Genomic DNA, 17,941 nt, shown 5'->3' with positions numbered 1-17,941 from the left:
ATGTAACGCTTCGAGTTTCTTTACGTTGATGTAAATAATTACTTGGATAATATGTGAAGTTGCCATTTCGCAACTAACAGCATCCGTTTGATTCGGTACGCCGTAATGGATGTATATGTAACTTCAGCTGTTTTAGGCTTTGTTTTCGTGTCACTCTTGCAGCTTTTAAAAACAAATCCTCGACTTTAAGACGTCATTTGTACTCACCATTTTATGTGTATGTGTGCAATGGTAGAAAATATTTACTTGTTGACAGTCGTGCAACGTACAGAAGCGAGCTTACCTGTTGACAAATTTTCGTAAACGTTACGAAAATATCCCAACGGATGTAACCTGTTTAGGGACTTTCGTTCGAAAAAAAACTGAAACACACCGTCTCACTCTCATGCTTAGCATGAATATTTAACTATTCAATATTTTCATCCACTGATTGACAATTATTCAAGAATGTTAGATGTGAACGATACTGCAAGAACTCTTTTTGATCAAATCTCTACTAGCATGCAGCGTTGCGTTTTCACAATAAAGAAGGCCACCTAACCTTAGGATTGGTATGTTCCTAGAAAACAACTAATGAGTCCTGGTGACATGTTTACCATTGCTTAGACAAAGTTGCTTGCAACCTTGTTATGCAAAAGTCGGTCATTTCCATCGCATGGGTTAAGCTGCTAAAACGTATCTTCTGTAGGCAACACGAAGCTCGATTTGGTGATAAACCATTATTCATTTTAGTGATTGACGGGTGTTCACTGGAAACCACGTTTTAAATACGATGAACGTAAGATCGTTTAGAAAAATAATGAAGCATTTTAATCGCTGCTTTTGCTAACTGAGCAAGTGCAAATTCATCTAAACCCAAATATTTATTCATCCGGCGCAAGCACAGATAAAATCCAAGGTGCTGTGCACTGACTTATAACGTTCAGTTTTTCAGGATAAGGCTGTGGACCCTCACAAATCTTCAGTACGGCGTGATAAGTCATTTTTCGGAATTTTAACACACCGATTCAAAAAAAGAGAATAGATCAGCTCGGTTAGTATTCTGAGCTTAGTTATACAAAAGGCGTACTTAGCTTAGCGTTGAATTAACTTCGGGAGACCATAACATAGCACTATATCAGATTGAAGAAAGTCACTTTTGAGTGTGATCTGCGTGTAGTCTTGTTTCTCCCATAATTTTTTGTGCAATTTTTCAGGTTTTGAAAACATTTTAAGGAGCTTTTGTCATTAGGACAGTTAAGATTCCTCTAAAATTAGTGAAATTTTTAAGCAACCAAATGACAGTTTGACACGGACAAGCAAGCATTTATTGGGAAGTGGCACAGTTGTACAAACTGCAAGGTGTACCAAAGAATGAGATTTTATGCAGAGTGTCCTAAGTACATGATCAAAATTTCAAATAAACAGAATCTTTGATACGTTAACACCGATATTTGCTGTGCAAACGCCTCTGGGATACGTAAACTACGAAGTTCCTACATTTGGGTGGACGTAGAAGCGTGTTTTTTTAGGGATATATGCTGGCCTCCCTCAAAGACATCGGTGTTTGCAGTTATCATGTGGGCCTTTGGCCAGGTTTACCGGTGTTTTAACGTTTAGGTGTATGAAAATGTGAGTTTATCTTAAATTCAATCAATTATGGTTAAAATTACACTGCCTTTGGCAACAGCAACATGGTCTTAACACATCCAAACACTGTGACACACACTGGGCGGTTCCGTTTGTTCTTCTGAAAACTCTATTTGACTATGTCGATAAAGAGTCTATATGGCAACTGCCTACGAAGTTGGAATACAAGGTAATACACCTTGTGACACACAACTTGTCACACATTCCCTAGAGCACTCAAGCATTCCGCCGAAGATTTTCTTAATTAGAAGTGTATTATTAACTAAAATCCTCACGTCTCATCAGTTTGCAATTTCTGAAGATATTGTGTTGCTTCTCCGGAAGCCTTGTAGTAGTGTAGATTCTAGGTTGGTTCCTTCATTCAACCGTTTTGTCTATAGAATAATTTAGGATCTAGGAATTTGATGGTTTTGGCCTACGAAGTTGTAGCATAGAAAGATATTGTCGTCGAGTCATTCCCAATACTTATACGATACAGGCTGTATTAAAATATTCCTCCCGTAATCATCAACTGAGTACATTATGATCATGTTGGTGGACCGTCAAGAAAGCCAAAACTATTTGTCTAACTGGCTATAAGGTGTTTTCTCTTCAAAAATAAAAAATATCAATGATCATGTAAAGCCAACGAATACAATTACACCGGTTATACCCATGGAATGCCTCACTAAGTTTGATGAATATTCATCTAAGTCAGGTGTTGAGCTGATAATTCCCCCCAAGGAATAAGGGTATTTCCGAATCAAGTTAACTACAAATTCTGTTAGAATTTCAGAAAGATTGCTAGTATTTACTACATGAATTGGAGTGAGATCCTTCTAGTGTTTTCCTGATTGGTGTGACCATACTCGTAGAACTGCTTGATAAAACACCGCAGGCAGTCTAAAAACGAGCCGAATAATGAATTTTACTATTTTTAACCTAAAAAGCTAGATAACTTGTGACCTTTAAATCCGTGAAACAGTTGACAAGTCAGCGGCATCACGCTAATTTTATGTCATTTTGTACAGAAACTCAGCAAATTTCCGGTGTACTAAAAAAACCCGAGTCCAAAGACTCACGCTACACGCAGCGTGCTACAAACTAATTAATATCCTGGATTACGAAAGTATTTGAAGATGTCACCCAAAATCATACTACTTTCAAATGAATAAACACAGCTGGTTTGACTATAATTTCTAGTGTTCACCACCGATACTTGAAACGTTTTTGATATTTTTGATCATGAAATATTTTGAGCTGACAATTTAGCACAGTAATTTTCTTCAGCCATTGCTGAGTAAAAATCCGCATACACAAACGTACGTGCAAAACGAAAGAAACAACCGTGCGTGGAAAAGTTGTCCCATGTAACTCCCTATCCTAACTTGTCTCAAGTTTAAATCAACTCAAGGCCTTTTTAATGGTGGGGTGATGATCACACTTGGTCTTCTGGTTAAGAAACTGAGCGTTCTTATTGACTCATGGATTTTTTGGTTGTGATGATGTGATGTGACCAGTAAACCTGAACAAGCTAACTCTCTCACAGTTGACTCTCGTTTGGCGATATAAGCAGTAAATACTAGGCATTTTAGAGATGATTAGTTCGTTTTTGGCGATTTCAGTTAAATATTTTGGCAGGAATCTGCTGGTACCTTATTTGTTGGTTAGGTGCCATTTCTTCTGGCAAATGCCTCACGCTTATCTTTGGGGATTTTTTTTTACTCGCAGTAGTACAACAGACCATGACCACTCATTTACTCAGTGTGTTCTTTCATCGTGTATTTGATAGCAGTAATCACTTCAGCTTTAGATGATTGTCAAACGCCAGATTTCACCTGAGGCATTTTTCAGTAAATTTCAATGTTTAACTATATTTAATTATTCAAGTATTTTATTTAGGCATTTTAAGTATTTGAGTACTTTACAACTGTTTCAAATAAAAGAAGAACGGTAAACGGTTTTTGTCGAAGCAACTTGCTGAATGCTTTTCAAAATTGTATGGCTAGGTTACAATATATTGGACGATACAAAGTCTAAAACATTAGCGAAATTTGTTGTAAGAATAACACATGTCAAATTCTTGTTTTTGATCAGGTTAACCGGACCAGAAGAAAGTAGCTTAGTGAACAACAAAACGCTAAGCCAGGTGATTCCAAGGCTTTTCTACAATCAAGTACATGATGATCCTTGGTATTACATGTCCGAGTGCCGCCCCGTTTAGGAGCTCACTTCGAAGGTAAGGCTCAAACAGTCGACTGGTTAGGTGACGATCAGTGGGGTAAGGTTTTTGTATCCAAGCAGAAGACACTGACTAGATATTTGTTCTCCTGCGGTCGTTAAAAATTATTCAAATCCTATGATGAGGCAGTTGCGGCATGAATATCCCCATCTTAAGTTTGGCGTGAGAGAAATACTTACTAAGAAACCCACTCTAAAGAATGGCACGTCGAAATGTGAACTAGTTTTGGTTCGTATTCCCACCAACCGATTCCAATTGATCCCAAGTTAATAATTGTACACGGTCGCGTTACTTTAATGTCTAAGAATCAGGTGCTAAGGCAAATGAAACTTCACTAAATATAGCATAGTCAAAGATGATTAGTATTATTCCAGTGGATGGTTTGTCACAACCAACAAGTCTGCTAATGCAATCGACGGTGCTAGGCAGGTCAGGAGACATTAAATCACCTTGTGGCTGCTACTTTCAATTTCGAATAGTGAAAAGATCCTGAAAATTTCTTCACTGCTGAGGAGTTTTATATCAAATGAAAAAATGTCTTTTGCGAGGCCGTTTTTTTTTCAAAATTAACGGAAGGCTACCGCTCACGCCATATTATTAGAAATATGTCAAAGTTGCTCCTAGTTCTGCGACTGCCGCAGACTGATCTGACAGAATGAAAGTCTCACACAGAGGCCGGTTTACTCAAAATGAGTGTAAAGCATCCGTTACCTGCGTTTGTTAGCGAGAAACCTTCAAACTTGGTCTAAGGAAGTTACATTCATTAGGGCATCTCGAGTTGCCCTTAGTCTTGGGGTGTGTTATTTGGCATCGAAAAATACCTTAGGCTACCGCCACGCCATATTATTAGAAATATGTCAAAGTTGCTCCTAGTTCTGCGACTGCCGCAGACTGATCTGACAGAATGAAAGTCTCACACAGAGGCCGGTTTACTCAAAATGAGTGTAAAGCATCCGTTACCTGCGTTTGTTAGCGAGAAACCTTCAAACTTGGTCTAAGGAAGTTACATTCATTAGGGCATCTCGAGTTGCCCTTAGTCTTGGGGTGTGTTATTTGGCATCGAAAAATACCTTCGCAAAGGCACTTGACTATGCCATGAATCTTAGGTTTCGACTTCATCTAAGGAACTAAATTTTCCCTGGTAGCGAACAATGTACGTTGGCTTATGTTTTAAAACTTTGGTGTGAATATACAAACCCAAATATCCATTCACACGCCACACTGTGGTCAGTTTACTGACACTTGCTTTTATATAATAGGAGAATAAATGGCCACAGGACAGAAAAACCCAGTTAAATGCACCTCTACAACAGAGCTGAACATGAACTCTCATGAACTCTCTCATTGCACATAATAAGGCAACTTCATGCATGACTTTGATTACAGCTGTCTTTTTTTGATAATCCCCATGATCAACCAGAAAATTCATACCAAATAACATGAAAAATCCAGGTAGCATATTATTTCTGCGCCCAAACGATGTTGGTTTGATCATGGTTTTCGAACGGTTGTTAAAGTTGGTCATATTTCCTGTGTGATACCTGTTATGATACAAAAGTTATCTTCATCCCGAGGTGGACCTGAGAACATTAGAAAATATGACCAGCCAAATTCGTGCAGCGTGGTACAAATACGTTCCAGCTAATAATCTACTTCAGTTCAGAATGTTCATGTCTGAATAGGTCAACATTTACTCACTCAGAATCAATTTTTGTTACAAAACTCGAGTGATCCCCACCAATAGTTCACTAAGATCCATCTCAGTTAGTGGTACGTGAGGCAGTTTTGCTACGGTCCCTCACAATAAGCTTGCCACATGGTTGCAAGGAAAGGAAGTTATGCTACAAAATGAAGTCCTCGCTTTTTCTTTGTCTTAGATGGCTGGTCTTTCCTCTATTACTCTACAGCTGGGTGGACTTAATTAGTGATTTATTAATCTTCCTAATGCTAGGGTCTGTCAGTTCGGCTCATTCTGCATTTCCATAGAGCATCCATTTATTGAGATGCTTGGAATATTTACTAGATTAGCTTCCGGATAATGTTTCCTAGAATAGTGTAAACTTTTGTTCGAGATATAATGTTAGTTAATCCAGGTAAATTTAGTGCTTGTCACCGCTGTATACTAATCGGTCACCTTGTTAGCTTAGCGGAAAAACTATACCTCCATTGTGAACGATAGTTTGCTGTACATGGATGCTGACGTCGATTCCCGGACATGCGAGTAGTTTGGTGCCATTTCATAATACCCTCTTTTATGTGACTCTACTTTTCACTTGTCCCACTCCCTAACTGGTTATAGGTCAGCTCGTCAGTGGCCTAATGCATTTCAGAGAATATGATAGGTCATGTTCATCACCATTGACGATATATCTTAGCCCTTTCTGTGGAGACTGGACTCATCGCAGTGTTCAAGTTAATTCTTTATATTTAGCCACAAATTTACGTTGAGTAAAACTAGAATGTGCATACAGTTGTTATTTTGGGGAACTAAAAGGGAAACCAATGTTTTTGGAGGGTTCCAGCACTGGAATTTTGGAAAAATTTGACTACGTCAAATGAATTAATTGGTTGTTCCTTAATTTGACCATTATCCTGGAGCATTAATTTTCAGCAAGCCCAACGGATCACACTTATGAGATCTCGAGTAACGAAAGTGGATACGGTTATGGATGAAAAGCCAAGCTCAATATGTAGTTTCACTTGAATGTAAACGTTCATGTGAATACAGCGTGAGTGGTTAAAAGATGTTAAGTCTTGAGTGTGACATCATGCGGTCAACATTCATACTTGTACAATTAACAAGCATAAATTGGGCAAACAGGATGCAATTTCATTATCTGAAAGCAATAAAATGGATGCTTTCAAATTTTATCTTCCTGGTACGTGTTGAAAACCCAAATATGTAAGTCTCCGGTTTTAAAGTAGCCTGTAGTTGGTGCACTATGCCAGTCCGAACATTTTCTCCAGGCAAAGCTTTAATCCGTTTTAACTAGTATCTACTTAACATAGTCCACTCAAACAACCGGACTAAATAGTCAGTCAGCACAACTTTAGATTAATTTATTCCGGCCGAGCGAAATTGGCTTTCTGCCAAGCTCGAGTTACCGACAGTTGCGCTGATACCTAACTATATTGCGTACTATGACGTGAACCTAGTGAAAAGTGATAATGAACGCCAATGGTGACGAATTCGAGAGGAAGTTATGCCTAGACTATATAGTCAATAAATCAGAATTTGTGGACTCAGGTGCCGTTCCTCAGGCGCTCATATGTGTAAGCGCATATTTCTTTGCTTGCCATGAGCATTTTGTCGACAACATCATAAATCACCTTTATGAGAATGACTATCTCCAGCGTAAATTGCAAACGGCCCGTTTGCACATGGCACTGCTAGAACAGTCAGTCAACAAATAGGCAGATGAAACATGCAACCATCTACCGTAACGTGAAACACAACATATATTTTATGTTGTGATTTATTCTAGTTAGATTTCAGAGTCACTGTCAGCTACCTCGGAGTAAAATGCATCCGAATAACTCATGGCTCTCACTTTGCACAAACAATGCCACATGGATTATTCTGGCAGTCATGGTTTCCATATACCTATACATGACTAACATTTCACCTAACATTTCAGAGAGCCGCTTCGGGTCCACCTACTGACAACTGTATATGGTATTTCAGGGGCAGTCAAACACCATCTGGCTGATGCCTGAATGAACGCACACGTTCATTGTGTAGCGCCGTTTTTGAAGACGACAAAATAAGTTGTACCCTCCTATTTGATTAAAGCCTGCGTTTGCGAGGTCCAAATTATAGCTGGATATCTTACCGGCAAACGTTCACGGAGTTTTCAACTTTGCAAATGGGACATCTTGCAGGGTTATGTCACTTTATTTAATAACCGTTGGTTATTTATCACTTTACTTAGCAGATCTTGCAAATCGAGAAAATGATGTTTGTTTTACAGTCATGCACGCAAAAATCGAGGGCCACACAGTAAAGCAACCGCAATTAACCAGCAGTAAAATTTAGCGTTTCTTCACCGCATTGCTCAATTATTCATGGAGAAAAGTAAATTTGCATTTATCCGACGTCGAAACGATTGCCGCACCAATTCAACCATGCTAAAAACCGGCTGTGTGCACTCATCTGAGGAAGTGTTGCTTAGCATTACGTATACCACTTAAGGGGATTTTTTAAAGTTTGAGAATCACTTACAAAAACGAGAGATTTGTTTAGGTCTTCTGCTAACAAAAAAGTAACTTGCAAGTGAGTGTATTTTTACATTTGCGAAAAGTTTGGCATTCAAAAAAAGCGTGTAGTTACTTAGAACTTGGAGATGGTGTCTATACGACGAGGCCTAAGAAGGACAAGACCGTTAGTGGGCCGTCGAAGAATTTTCAGCAACCTTAGAATTTGAGAGTATATCAGTTCCAGTTTCCATATCATGTTCACCTCACTTTATTTTGCTGACGAAGTTAAATTTTCTTTTAAAACTCAGGAACGTGTCATGTTATTCTGAAGGCAAACGATGCAGCAGTGATTCATAAAGACAAATAGGTCTGAAAACCTTCAGACTACTGAAAGCGTGCTTTTAAAATTTGGAAAAAGTCCCTGCAAGTACCACCACTTCTTGTGAGGGTTTTATATTTTGACTTGCCCTAGCCATAAGTTGGAAGAAGGTGAAGTTATCTTTTCTCTTTTAACCTCTTACATGTTAAACAGTTTAAAGACTGAACATTTTTCTCACTTCAGTAGGGACATCATAGTTTTTCTAACATTTTTTACACGAGTTGATTAAGAAACTGAAAAAGGCGGGTTGGTTTTTTAAGGTGATAATACGCACTGGGACTTTATCCATGAAAATGAGTGCCTCGTTTCACCGCACACTTTGTTGCGAGTATCCATTATTTCATCAGCTGTGATGAAAATTGCTATGCCTTGTGAATGACTGGGTCTTTTTTCAACGTCGAAAGGTTACTTAAATACATAAGGCGCTGCAAATATCTCTTTTGGGCGGCTAGGCGGTTTCAGATATATCATAGACTTCATCTCCTTAAAGACACACTACAAAGCGGAGTCGGTAAGACGAAACTCTGGTTCAGTTCTGAGTTTGGCTTGGTGTAACTGACCAAGAGAACCTCACTATTACCTACCAGCAGTATGATTCCCTTTTCCCAAAATCCTCTGTCACAACCTGTCGGGAGTTCCAATCTTTAAGTTAAAATAAATGCACAACAATCCGCAAGACAAGAAATCACGTGTAAAAATTTATCTGGCCTGCAAATTTGCAGCGAGTCAACACTTCACTGTGCAACACCGGTTCTAATCGACCTTTCCATGCACCAGGCGCTCATCAACTGGTTTTCATAGCTACGAATTTTCTAAGATGAACCGGTACTTTCTACAAGCCATTTAGCTGCTCAGACGACCAAACTGGCGGTTAGTGGACACAGTATTCTTACTGAATATTTATTGACCTTACCCGGCAGTTTTTGGTTAAACTAAATAAAGAAGTGTCAGAACGCAACTGAGAAAGCTAGGACTCGTGAACGACGCTGTGATCCTGTAAGGTGTTATGGAATTAGTTCACATTTCGAGAACACGTTATTGTCCCTCTCCCATTTAAAATGACTGGCATCCTCTCATCATTCTCTGATTCCCTCAATTTTTTACAGGTTATATGGCCAAGACGATTTCAAATGATGCCAATTCTTGTTACGTTTGCACTTGCCGTTGTGATAATTTTTCACCCGGTAATCAGCTATCCGACATCATCATACTTAGGTGAGTTTTTCTGATTATGCCAGATTCCACAACTATTCTGGCAATTTATTCTTCTTCACGTTATTTTTGGATATTATGCACACTATTACCTGACACATTCCACGTCTTATTTGGCAGTGCGTGAAAATATAGAACCTATAGGGACCTTTTCTTTCGAAAATCGAGCTATTTCATTATTTTTATCACATTCAGGAATATGCTATAAAAATAAACGTGTATTATTTACTTCATGTTGAAAAAGGATCAGTTTGCTGTTGATCAGTATTAGAGAGTTGTGTTGACGAGATCAGTGAGTTAATCGCAGGATATCTACGGTAAATGGACTCCACGAATTTAGTAAAATCATATCCAAATTTTCATACTGAACCATCTGACTTTTAACAGTAACGCAGTTTCCTGAAGTGACTGTATCATAAACATCCGCGGATAATAGACACTCTTAGTTGATGTTATGGAGCAGTGACGAAACACCTAGTTGAGTAGCAAACGGTGTAAAAAATAGCTGACATAGTTTGAGTAGATACAGGCAAGGGGCGAATACGCCGGAAAGCTTTGGTCAACAACACGGCAAAAATATTCTACAGCTAAATTTAACATCTTTTGGCTGAAGAGTAACCCTGCTCTCGCGCACTTGTTATTCTTGTCACGTATGGAAATCATTTCCATGAACGTGCGACCAGGTAAGGAAATGAAATCCAGTAAAAGCAAACAACAAATATCGGAAGTGCTTCTCTGATTAATCTGCTTTAATAAATGGAATCATACATAAGGTCTTTTGGCCTTTTATGTGATAGATAAATTTCTGTAGGATAATATGAAGTGCGCTTAGTTGTGTATTTGAAAAGTAATAAATGTAGAATATTGGTCTGGGAGTATGTTTTAGAAAGTTAGAAGAGAGCTGTCCTGGCGCGCATAAGTCAGATGAAAGGATTTAGAGGAGCAACAGCAATAGTGACATCTAGTGATTCAAGCCACAGTAATCCACAAAAAGACCACCGATACAAGATGAACCCCCTATACCGGCAGTGTGTATCCTGGCCTTTTGCATTTTTACTTCAAAGAACAACACTAAACTCTACAATACAAGTGGCTTCGTAGACAAACCTTTTTAGACATCTATCTTATCGCAGAACATACTTCTAGGAGGTTTATTATTTAGTTGTCTCTTGAAGCACTTGGAGTAGAGTAAACCTTGGATGCCACCACATCTAGAAAAAACACGACGTTAGGTTAGTCCATTTCAAACCACATGTCCAGGAGCTGGTTAGATCACCCAAGCAGTTAAGCCAAAAATATTGTTCTTTAAAGTAAATCACTGTGATGTTATCCTTCTGTGAAAAAAATCAGTCTAAAATACTGACCTCAAATGATTTCTTCAGTGATGTTCTCCTCTTTCTTAGAAATAGGCAAGTTTCTAGTTGAGCAAGAAAAGTGACCATCTTAAACGTGTATCCATGAAAAGCCAAAGAAACTATTTGCATGTAAGACTGTTCTTTTAATAGAGATTTTGTCCTGTTACTGATGCAAATCAATATTGAAAAGCCGAGAGGTATTGTACTGCAGTTTTTCCTTTACTGAGGATCACCAAGCCGAATCTCCTTAGAACGTCAATCCTGAGACCTCCCGGTTGGTAGCTTGATCACCTAATCATTTGGCCATGATTTTCCAAACAGTAGATAGATAGAATGCCGCTCATCCTTAAGTCACAGATACCACATCACGTGGTTACGTATTTACTGGCTGCCCAATGGAAGCGTCGCTCATCTTGTGAGGTGATTTTTCTCTGAGCCACTTGTAAGCTAATGGTGACTCGAGGAGGTTCGGTAATTTCCAGCTGTGAGTCCGACCTGTCAGTGAAGCTAATCTATGCTGAAAAGCCGAAAGCCCCCATCAAAGGTGTGATTAACTGGCAATTGTACAAGATATAGCTCCTCTCATTCTTCAATCACAGGTCTCATTCACAGGATGAAATTCTCATTAAAAATCTCACAATATCAACAGAGAGAAACAGATTACTTTATCAGTGTAACATCCGCCGTGTCTCATTTCGCATCCAACTTGTTCTTATATTTTGTCATGCGCATTCAGCTTAAGTTGCAGTGAATATTCGTAAGGAGCGGATGTCAGCCAACAACCGCAGAGAGTTCGTCCAAAAAAATAAACGAAGTTGGCTTCCGGAGGCTTCATCCACTGCTCAGAAAAGTCCGTATCTATTCCTTCGCTTTCAAAAATAACCAGATGAAACGATCTCCGCTGTTGAAGAGTTTAGACACTGCGTAGCGCACAACCTTTTGATTAGTGCAGTGGAGAAAATGTACACAGCTAAATGACGAATAAACCAAGCCAAAATCTATGCCAGTTCATAAAAAACGTCGCTCAACTATTGCGTTAGTTATGCAGTAGTATTCAAGGTGCTGAATTGACCCATATTGGTGAGTGTGGGAGTGAAAAGGCTCCAAAGGATAACACTTGTTTTAACGGGGTCAACACCTATCTTATTGAGAGTGGCCCGCCTTTACCATCATGTGCTTACTGTTTTTTACTTTAATTTTAGCAGTACCCATTCCATGCTAAACGATGCTGAAAGCCGGAGAAACAAGATTCTGGGGTTGAACTTGATGAGAAGCATTTAGGACGTTTTCGTGTCCTTGTGTCTAAGGGCCCTGTGCTTGGGTCTAAGATTTCGCACACTTTGGGTCATATAGGCAGGTAATGGTGGCATTACACGGATCAGACTCTTTGTGAACTGCCGTAATCCGATCCGAACAGACATTGTTGTTACTACTATATCTGAAAAATTAAAATCAGTTAATGTAAAGTCGTGCTTGGGCCTGACTTCCGAGTTATTTGCAGAGTGGTATGCATTTGTACGAGGGGAGGTTTGTTATTTTGCCATCGGATTGCAGCGTAAAGTTGAGTAACAGCATTATTACAAAGAGTGTAATCCCTGTTTGTGCTTCGTATAGTAAAAATCACCCCCAAATCCAGGCCAACTGCGTTTCTTGTACGTTAGGAGGATCGTGTTTTTTCAATGGAGTAAAAGTAAAAATCTGAAAATTTGCAGCGAAGACCGGTATTTTCCTATTTAAACGTATCAGCGTGTAGCTATTCTCATCGTCAAATCTGCTCATGCATTTACAGTGAATGAATTTGGATATTTCGCGAAAGCTCTGAAATAGGAAGATATGAACAGTTCTGATGACAGAGAACATCAGTTCACCTTGCATTAAATGAAATACTTATGTGATTATACTGACAGGTTTCATCTTTCCTTTTAGCTCGGCCATCTTGTAGCCTTCCCAGCTTGCTAGCTAGTCTTTGGAGTAGATCGAGTAGTGCATCACTGATCGCCGCTAACAATGCAAGATGAGGATTGCGTGCATGTTTTGAGTACAGGTGCTTGTTATCGAAATATGGGAAAATTGTTCAGTATGATTCTAACAAATACTTGACCAACAACCTCAGAAATGTGGCTTGGCTGCCGGAAGACTGCACAATAAACAGAAGAATTCGTTTTATCACGCCGACACGTTAATCGTATGATTTGTGGAGACTCTCTAGAAGCCCGCGAACAAATTCATTCCTCTTTAAGCTCGTCGGTTTGCACAACCTTCAACCGTCAACCTAATGCACCCTAATCTTGCACCATTTGCCATCCATGCTCATTTGAAAGCTGATATGATTATATCAGCAGCCGTAACTGAATTCAACCTGGAGATTTTCATAAACGAAAGATTCAGGTGAGATTCTTCTGGGACTCTAGTTAAAACCAAATGGGTTTTGAACCAGATATTGCAAAAAGGCTGAGTTCATTTGTGTTTCTCTTTCGGATCCATATTGCTCCACGAGACGGCTCGCGAAAGTGACGGCTTGGTCGTTGCAGAGTGATGGCGTTGTAATCAAAACGACTGAGGCTGATACTATAACTAACCGGCCAAATGAACGCCCTATAGAAATCTGCTCGAAAAACAATTATCTTGCAGGAAAGCACTGGTATCCCATGTTTGTGTCATCACCAAACAGTGAAGATATTGGAGTAAGTATACAGACCAAGTCGACAAAGTTGGTCGATAATGGTCGAGAAGTTGGGAGTTGATAACTCTATCTAAAGTAAATTATCGTGATAGAGTCTGCTAAATCCCACAGCCGTGAAAAATTCAAAAACCGCATGAATTAACAGATTTCGGGAATTCACGTGATGGTATTTAGTTGCACTTGGCCATTTGTGGAGGACATCTGAGCCGAGAAATAACTGCGCCACACCTAAACATTGTCATTCATCAAAGTCCATGATACGGGTTCTGAATTTCGAGTTAAACGAAATAGCAAAAATAGCAAAGAATAGTCAAGTTGTTAACAAGTGATTTATGTCCATACATATTTAGCTTATTCATAAGGTTCATACAAGCTGGTCCCCGCAGTTCGACTTATCGAAAGACAGGATTTATTCGACCGCAAGGCAATTTAAGTCCACGATCGATTAACCACGGGAGCGATAATCGAACGGAGATAACTGTCACACCGAGTGTGACGATGAACGTGTGTGTGTGTGCGGAGGTGCCTGCACCTGTCCCTATGGGTGGACACGGACAGATTTGGAGGCTACCAAAAGCCATGTGTAGCAAATAATGAAGGGTTACAACACAAATGAGGTAGAGGGGAGATAAGCACTGCAATATGCGGATGAATAAACTGAATAACGAACTGATATCCATGAATAGAACAGAATAGAATAGAATAGAATAGAGTAGAATACGCCTCTGACTTCGGTGACAGTGATGCACAATCAGGACTGATAGAATAAAATAAAGTAGTCCCGTATAATAGACGAAAATTCAACAAATTCCATGTGAAGTTTCAAAAGTAGCTCAGACAACATATTTTTCACGTTTGCTCAGAAATTTGGACACCATTGTTTTGAAGTGCTGCTTTTGGTGCGTTTCACTTTTCGTCAAGCGTGGCAGGCCCAGAAGGGTATTCTCGGAAATCAATCTTGAAGCAGTTTCTTGATTTCTATGTTTGACCATATGCTAAATTTTTAACCCTCGTTGACAGTAAATTAGCAAAATAGAATAGATAGAATAGAGTAGAATACGCCTCTGACTTCGGTGACAGTGATGCACAATCAGGACTGATAGAATAATGCTGAGTAGTCCCGTATAATAGACGAAAATTCAACAAATTCCATGTGAAGTTTCAAAAGTAGCTCAGACAACATATTTTTCACGTTTGCTCAGAAATTTGGACACCATTGTTTTGAAGTGCTGCTTTTGGTGCGTTTCACTTTTCGTCAAGCGTGGCAGGCCCAGAAGGGTATTCTCGGAAATCAATCTTGAAGCAGTTTCTTGATTTCTATGTTTGACCATATGCTAAATTTTTAACCCTCGTTGACAGTAAATTAGCAAATATAAAACATTTTGCATCAGGAAATATGCTGTATCTGCAAGTTTGGATATATGCGTGAGTCTCTAAGTGGATAACGAAAACGTTATTTTTTGCATTAGAATTGTTCAACCTACTCATGACACTTGTACTGAGTGTTCCAGTGTTTCTCCGTTTTTGCGTGTGGTTTGCATCAACTTTTTCTACCAGTGTGCATATCAAATAAGCACACCACATGATTTGCGAATCTAACTGCTCTATTAGGTTTAAATGACAAGGTACTTATAAGAGGCGAATTAGTTCCCAGACTGCTCTGGCGTGACTGTCCATCTCCTATCTTCATGCATTCACGTCGAAAAAGTACTAGACTTGGGTCACCTGTTATAATCCACCCAATATTGTGCACGGTTCATGTTAAAACGGTAGTACATTGTGAATGCATGTGGACGGTATTCCCTGAGATAGCAAACATTCAGCCACATGTTCAAAACGTATGTCTAGCTGACAATTTAAAATACCAACTTACAACTATGCTGACCGTTTCGATTAAAAGTATCACCATCATAAATTTCCGTTCAAGTAACGCTATATATGCTTTAGTATTTTGAGGCTTTGAAACTTGACACTAGTAACACAATGCCAAAGTTCGCTCGGCAGAATTTTTATGTCAGAACTCTAACATTCCCTCAGGTGAGGTAGTACATTATAATGTTGCATGACTCAGTCTGTGTACTTCACCATAGATAATGTACTAGTGTTAGTCGTCAGTCAACAGTTCCGTAATTTTTGTGTGCCTTCTATCTACGACTTTGATTGAACCTAATTAGGTCGCGAGCTGAAACTAAAAATTTAAATTTCAAACGTCCTCAGCCGCAGCTGTCGAGGCACTGGAATAGCACTTCCCGTTTACGAAAGGAATTATACCGATTTTCACTTTGTTCGTGTCGTTGAAGTTTATTCCCAAAGTTAATTTTATTAACCAAAGGCGCCCGAATTTCGCTGGCCACAAGAAAACGTTTGACTAAAGGTCATTAACTTTAAATTTCCCGAGACAGCGTATGCAGCTTATTGGTAGTTTGGATGGATAAAATGGGTAAAGCGGCTCTTTCCACGTAGTAGATAAACTTCCGGTCAAAAACCCTGTGTAACTTAAGAAACAACAGCCAAAGACTTAACTACATTTGGTCATCAAGATACTAATCTAAATTGTAAAAGCAGCCGGTGAACCAACCCGTTATCACTGTTTTTTCCAAAGCCAGATAGATTCCTTCGTTGGTAGATGATTCAGCACAACCGCAGTTGAAACCGTAGGTCATGTGTCTGCATACCTTAAGGTTGGAGTAAGTAGTTTTTATCTACTGACGGTAATGCTGACCCCGGCCTCTGTTCCCGGCATTGTATGGTACTATCGATCTAGTTGTTTTTATTTTTTGCATCTAGTTAACGAGGAGTAACTTGCGTATAGCAAGACAAAAATGATATATTCATCACGCAGCAGTCTTTGGGTAACGAGCAATCATGACAGCTTGATTCCTCGGAAAGCATCAAGAATGTTGTGGATAGATATAATGGCATAAGTTCGAAGTCAGGATCTCAATCAAACATATAAATAAATGAAGAAAAATAATTATTATTATTTTTCAATACTTACTGATCAAATATATGAAACGATATGCAAAATGACATGTTCTAGAACAGTGAAGCCATTTAAACTGTATCATTCTCAATAAATTATTCTAACAGTTTTAGATGCTATTAAATAGCAGACAGACTAAATCCCAATAAGTCATTCGTCCCGTTCTCATTGTTCACAATGGCTGCACCTAACGAGACGAATAATTCAGCCTACAGTTTGTGCATAACTCATTACTACGAACCTTGCATTGATTGGCGCACCTGCGATTCAGAGATAGGCGTTTGCTGTCAAAAACTGTGAACATCCGATTTAACGACAGTTAAACTGCCGTTTGAGGAAAGACGTTTTTGGGCATGTCCTCAATATAGAAAGACCATTCTGGCCATATTCTGGGTGTTTTGTCTATTATTCAGTCCAGACATACCTCTTTTAGTTAGAAATGGAAAGACACTGAGTTCATTTTACAATAAAGCTTTGCACATGTGTGGCAGTAAATCAGAGGATTTTGAGTAAGAGAAGTAGGCCTTTTTCAGCGGAAATAACGTCGTCACAAGAATTCCGGCCACCATGCTAAGCAGAGAGCCGTTTTGAAACTTAAGCTGTACTATTTCTTAATTATGTCCCTAACCATGCCATCTATTAGATTTCCGAAGGGAGGACAGTGGTGGCTGGAAAGAAAGGCTGTTTTTATATGTTTTTGGATACATAGTGGCTGACCATTATTGCTTAGGAACATGCTTCACACATGTCAGACATGCGTCTGTCCAATTCTTGATATACGGTGATACCTGTCGAATACTCCAGCTCATCAGAGAAAATGAGCCGCAAAACAAACTCATATCAATGTTTTAGGTTAATTTGCTGTCTAATACTGCCTCACACATTCTGTGCCACCAGAATGACTGTGCCGATTAATAATATGTGGCTGTGTTTCAGCTGATCGTGTTAGACAACTGGACATATCCCCGATACTTCACGAAGAACAAGATCTTTCAGATTACTTCCCAAATGACGCCCTACTTTACACTCCAAGGGAGGACCTGCAACCCTCGACTTTTCAAACTCACGGTCAGTACCAATCTTCCGCCGATGCTGAACTGTCACATCGTGATTGGATGGCACATATGCAACGTCAGTCACTTCCCCATTTGTTAAGGACCAATGGATTTACGTTGCGAACGCAAAGGCTATCCCGTTTAAACCAAGCTGTTAAACGTGATGACCTTGGTTGGTGATATTCGATACTCTCAATGCATGAAATATAATGCTATAAAAATTCATG

General features: G+C 39.2%; 1 protein-coding gene across 1 annotated transcript in view; it reads left to right on the top strand.

Annotated features, from left to right (window-relative positions):
* T265_03516 (hypothetical protein) overlaps nt 1-17,941 on the top strand; it is a gene marked incomplete at both ends in the record, with an annotated part of 49,438 nt that overhangs the window by 22,546 nt on the left and 8,951 nt on the right. Inside the window, 2 exons of the mRNA XM_009168028.1 lie at nt 9,533-9,641; nt 17,596-17,886. Of these exons, the coding sequence (XP_009166292.1) occupies nt 9,533-9,641; nt 17,596-17,886 (400 nt within the window). The remainder of the gene's footprint in view (nt 1-9,532; nt 9,642-17,595; nt 17,887-17,941) is intronic.

This window comes from Opisthorchis viverrini (genome assembly GCF_000715545.1).
Source record: "Opisthorchis viverrini unplaced genomic scaffold opera_v5_51, whole genome shotgun sequence".
NCBI classification, from domain to species: domain Eukaryota; kingdom Metazoa; phylum Platyhelminthes; class Trematoda; order Opisthorchiida; family Opisthorchiidae; genus Opisthorchis; species Opisthorchis viverrini.
The sequence above is the reverse complement of the archived record's forward strand: the minus strand, read 5'-3'. Positions and strand labels throughout refer to the sequence as shown.